This window comes from Penaeus vannamei, chromosome 12, assembly GCF_042767895.1.
Source record: "Penaeus vannamei isolate JL-2024 chromosome 12, ASM4276789v1, whole genome shotgun sequence".
Lineage (NCBI taxonomy): Eukaryota > Metazoa > Arthropoda > Malacostraca > Decapoda > Penaeidae > Penaeus > Penaeus vannamei.
This window is the reverse complement of record NC_091560.1, coordinates 13385285-13390835: the sequence shown is the minus strand read 5'-3', so window position 1 is coordinate 13390835 and position 5551 is coordinate 13385285. Positions and strand designations below refer to the sequence as shown.

Here is a 5551-nt window from a genome sequence, read left to right as displayed (position 1 = left end):
TTAGAACTGTTTTGAGTGTGAAATATGTGGGAAGACATATTCTGACTTAAGAAGTTGTCAGGCACACATACGGGGTGTGCATCTTGAAGCTCGCCAAATGTGCAAACACTGTGGTAAAATGTTCAAGAGACGTTGTGACTTGTACCAGCATGAGAGAAGACACAGTGAGGCAAATGTTCCTTGTAAGGTAATTGCCATTTATATGGTTTTATTACTTTTCATGCGGATAGTTAGATATTGAAATTTAATGACTGGTTGAGAGGTAGATGAATAAGTAGATAAATAGATATGCATGCAGAGGCAGACAGATAGATATTGGAACTGATAAATAGACAAGCATAGTTACAGATATCTAGGAGTATGTATATTTGCGATGTAAGAATGTGGAACTGTCAGTACAGAATGAAAGTAGCAGAAAGGTAAAAGGGGCAGTTGTCCCTTACATTTCCTCTGGTGCCATAGATTTTACAGAATTAAAGATCAAATTTTAGCTAGATTTCTGAACAAGGTCAAATTGCATAGGAATATGATCTAGGTACATATGAATAAAATATGAAAATCCTTGTATAGTAATGAAAGAATTTTAAGAGCCATCTCCAAGGTTCATAGCCTCCTCAATGTAGTATCTCCTTCATCTGAGACTAGAACTGCCTCTCCACAAATATTTGTATATTTATATATATAGGTAAAGATATGATATTTGTTCAGATGTAAATTTATTCTAGATTCATATATAATTATATTCTTTTCACTTTCTTCTGCTTTCTCCCTTGCATTATTTTTTACTCTTTCTCTTTGAAAATTGGAATAATTTTTTCTCTGTCTATAAGTATTTTTTTAATAACTGCAAAAACAGTTTCCCCTTTCTTATGATTTTAAATGCTAATAGGAACATGTAATGTTCACTGTAGTTATGTTTTGTGAATTATGTTTACACAGCTTTTATTTATTTATTTTATTTATTATTTTTCATTTATTATTATTATTATTTTTTTTCTAATACCATTAACTCCATGTCGTCAGGTGGTATGTTCATGCATGCCATGACTTTTTTTTTGTTATTTTAAATCATATCAAAATATAAGCTTTAAGGTGTGTAATATTGCCTGCAAAATACCAAATGAGACAGGAATAAACAGGGAAATTGTTGATATGTGCTAAAAAACCCACGTTTATGACCACTTACCAAAGTGGTGACGAGATTGATAATAAGAATTGTCTAGCTTTATTGTAAGGATGTAGAAAGTAATAGATACATGAGATTTGATGTTTTTACATGTATCATTTTTTATTATGCAGTCCTCCTTAATGCCAACACTGAAGACCTGTCAGAAATTTCTGACTAATGTTCTCTTCTGCAAATCTTGAAATAATCTTAAAGGAATCACTTCATGTGGCCTGAGTGTGCATTCCAGATCTCTTACAAGTCAACACAATCAACCCATTAATCAATTGGGTAATTTGTCTTTCATAAATTCCATGAGGAAAACAGGCAAAGACACTGAATCAGGCAAGAAAATCATACGATTTACATTTACAGATAATATGATGCCTAATTCATATTTTACTTTGTCAACATAATATGTTTAAATTTTTTAAATTCCCAAGTTATATATCTCTATACAAACATATTTTTTGTCAAAAAATTAATGGAGATTCAACATCATTGTGCTAATGTTGCCAGTTATACCAGCTCCAGTTGCTCTATTATAAGGAAAACACCACATATTTCAAGCAATAATGTTAGCATTGGGCAAAACATTGTAATGTTACCAAATTTCTTTACATTATTTTAATGGCTGATATTAGTTGTCAGTGAAAATATTTGCAAAATATCACAAGCCAGTCACAGGCTTTATTACAAACAAGTGCATTCCAATCACAGAATATTGGATACTGTGCATGTATTGCCAGAAAAATATGGCCCTTTCACCTGGAACTGTAGGGAACTATATGTACAAGATGTCTCCATGGGCAGTGGGTTAGGTTTTAGAGGGTTTTGATCACTAATATGATGCATTTTATTTTCCAATATTTTATTTCCTTATGGTCTCTTAGCTAGTAACAGTACACACTTCCACACAGGTATGTGGCAAGAATTTTAAGCTTCGAAAGGACCTTGCTGCTCATATGGCCACACATGTTGGAAGGAAGAAATTTAGCTGCAATGATTGTGATAAAGAGCTCACATCTTTGCGTAACCTAAAGAACCACATTGCAAGTGTCCATAAAAAGCAGAGAGCCTTTGAATGTCACATCTGCAAAAAGAGCTATTCCAAAGCATGTTCGTTACAGGTAACGTATGAATCTTTAATCTTTGCAAAAGGCTATTTTGGTGTTTATTTAGTTGTTTTGACTGGAAATATGACATTTCATTTCAAGAGAATAGATAAAAAGATTTTCAAAGGTTCCCCTAAGAATATATATATCCCTATGGAGTGATACTGAAGTTATATATATGTGATATATATTTGATATATGGTGTGTGTGTGTGTGTGTGTGTGTGTGTGTGTGTGTGTGTGTGTGTGTGTGTGTGTGTGTGTGTGTGTGTGTGTGTGTGTGTGTGTGTGTGTGTGTGTGTGTGTGTGTGTGTGTGTGTGTGTGTGTGTGTGTGTGTGTGTGTCTGTGTCTGTGTCTGTGTCTGTATGTGTGTGTGTGTGTGCATGATATTCATCTAGTGACTTCAAACTTCAATAAAACTTCAAAGACAGTGACCAAAACACCTGACCTGTGACCTTTATCCTAGATGACAAGTAGTCAGCCTTACTGACCACTATGAAGTATGAATTCATATATATATTTGTTAGGAGAACTTTATCTCTATAAACAATTAATGAAAGTGAACAAAAATAAAAGTTCAAATTGAGTTAACTTTAATAGATTCTCATTACATATTGGAAATACCTGTCATTGATATAAGGTGATTTCTATTTATAAATATTGTTTATGAATTCATTAAAACAAAAAAGAAATAAAAATGCACATGTAAAAAATCTGCATGACTTCAAAGGAAGTGGTTAGTCCTGTTGACCACTTGATGTCAAATGGATCATTTTAGTGTAAATATGTATGACATAAAAAACTTTCTTTGGAATTTTATCCTAACAAATTTGTCCATGTAGGTTCACATGAGATCAGTTCATACTGGAGAAAGGCCCTTCAAATGTAATGTATGCAGCAAAAGATTTTGTGACCCCGCACTACTTAAACTCCATCATGCTGTCCACACAGGGGAGCGGAAATATTCTTGTACGGTATGTGTATAACTAGAGTGAATTTCAATTATTTTGAGTTTCATGCTTTTTTGCTGTCATTATGTACTAGATTTACATATTAATCATTCTTTACATAGTAGAATATGGCAAAGGCAGAGGATATGAATATTTTTGAATCCCTCTTGTTGATTTAATTTTATTTCCAAACTCTTTACCCAACAGCTATGTGATCGTCGCTTCAATCAGTACAGCAACATGATAAGCCACCAAAGGGTGCATTCCAATGAGCGACCTTTCACATGTCTGATTTGCAAGGAAAATTTTAAAACTAAGGAAAGCCTCTTGAAACATAAGTGGGTACATACAGGCCTGAAGCCCCTGAAATGCAGCCATTGTTCCAAAGAATTCCGCATCAAGGAGAGTTATGAAAGGCATATGCTCAAAAGTCATGGTGAGGTTATTCATCTTCCGGAGATATATTTTGAGGTGCCAGAAGACTGCAAGGCATCTGTCAGTACTAGTGCTAAGGTGATAAGAAGTTTAGGAGATTCAGATATTCAAAAAGTAGCATCCATCTCTTTGTCTGGGGATATAAGTGAAAAAGCAGTTGAAAAAGAAGACATAACTGGTGACATGAATCAGGATATGGTTCCTGTGGTTCAGTTTGTGAGGGAAATTGGACAAGAGGAAAGCCCAGCCATTCAGTTGTCAACAGACACCTCAAACCATATTGAGCTAAACTATCCTCTTTTGGCTTCAAATGAAGATCCAAGTGAAAATGGTGCTGTAATAAGCAATTTGGCTAACCATATTACTTCTGAGTCAGATGTGTCTCAGTCCATTGATGTGGAATCCTTGTTACAGGATGGTGTCAATACAAGTGTCAGTAACTCAGTTGTGATGGCCAAAGAAAATCGAGCAGAAATTTTATCGACACAGCTTCATGAGACTGTAATGATTATTAATGAGGCATCTGATAACAGCAATGAAGTGTTAAGTGATAGTATTCACCAGTCATCTGCCATCAAAATATGGGTGCCCCGTGATGATCCTGTCGCTGGAGATACACAGAATGACTCAGGAAGTAGAACCAACATTTTGATAGTATCTGATGAGAGCTTCTCAGATTCTGCACAAGCCCTTACAGTTTTGGGCTCTCAGGTTGTCTCTCCCCGTGTAGTTCAGACAATGGTCCTAAACAGATCAAAGAATCAAGTGTGTGAGATCAATGTATCAGAAGAGATACAGAGTTGAATGTATTTGACTAGTCATGTTAAGCTCAGTATCAATGGATTTCTTATCTTTTATATCTTTAGAGGGTAGTTTTTTGTTATTATTATATATTGTTAGATATTGTTTTTATAAGTGTGAATATATGTTCAGATTAGGTACTTTTTGCTATATTTATATAAATCTATAGAGATGTCACTCTAAGTGTCCTACAAAAAGACAGTACTAGCCATAAATCACCCATTAAATTCTTCAATTTATATTTGTGGGAAGTAAGCTGTATAGATATTGGCAGATAAACAGCTAACTTTACTCCATTTTTTTCAAATCACTGGCATCTAAGAAAGCAGTATGCAAGTGTAGCATATAAATTGTTAAATTAATGATACCTCCCAAGTTCATATGTGGCATGCCTTAAAAAAAGCACATTAAGTTGATGAAATCAGCAAAGTTCCAGCAGAGTACAACTGGTACTAAGATTGTCCTGCGATATTAAGGAACATCAGCAATTTAAAATTGTCATACACTTTTAAATTTATATGACCCCCAAAATTTATTACCACAACTACCGAAAAATCATTGGTGCTTCTGATGGTACTTGTCCATAGAATAGAAGTGGGAGATAGAAAAGTATCACCAGATAGTATCATTGTATGATTTTTGCAATATTTTTGTGACCAGTACCACTAGAGCTGCTGTAGGTAGTTTTGTGGCATTTTTTTTATTGTGGTCAAAGTAATTGGTTCCTTTTAGCATATATTGACAGTTACTATTATTGTTACTACTATTACTATTATTGTCACCATTATTATCATCACCATTACCCCCACCCCCACCACCACCACCAACCCCACCACCACCACCAACCCCACCACCACCACCACCACCACCACCACCACCACCACCAACCCCACCACCACCAACAACAACCCCACCACCACCACCAACCCCACCGCCACCACCACCACCAACCCCGCCACCACCACTAACCCCACCACCACCACCAACCTCGCCACCACCACCAACCCCACCACCACCACCAACCACACCACCACCACCACCACCACCACCACCACCAACCCCACCACCACCACCACCACCAACCC

At 35.8% G+C, this 5551-nt stretch overlaps 1 protein-coding gene across 2 annotated transcripts in view; it reads left to right on the top strand.

Moving 5' to 3' along the window:
* The window catches only part of LOC113804687 (uncharacterized), a 14140-nt gene extending 9383 nt beyond the window's left edge, over positions 1-4757 (top strand). For both annotated transcript variants that reach the window (XM_027355563.2, XM_070127894.1), the window contains exons 7-10: positions 5-187; positions 2086-2295; positions 3123-3254; positions 3438-4757. In XM_027355563.2, the coding sequence (XP_027211364.2) occupies positions 5-187; positions 2086-2295; positions 3123-3254; positions 3438-4469 (1557 nt within the window). In that variant the 3' untranslated portion in view covers positions 4470-4757. The remainder of the gene's footprint in view (positions 1-4; positions 188-2085; positions 2296-3122; positions 3255-3437) is intronic.
* Positions 4758-5551: the final 794 nt, after the last annotated feature.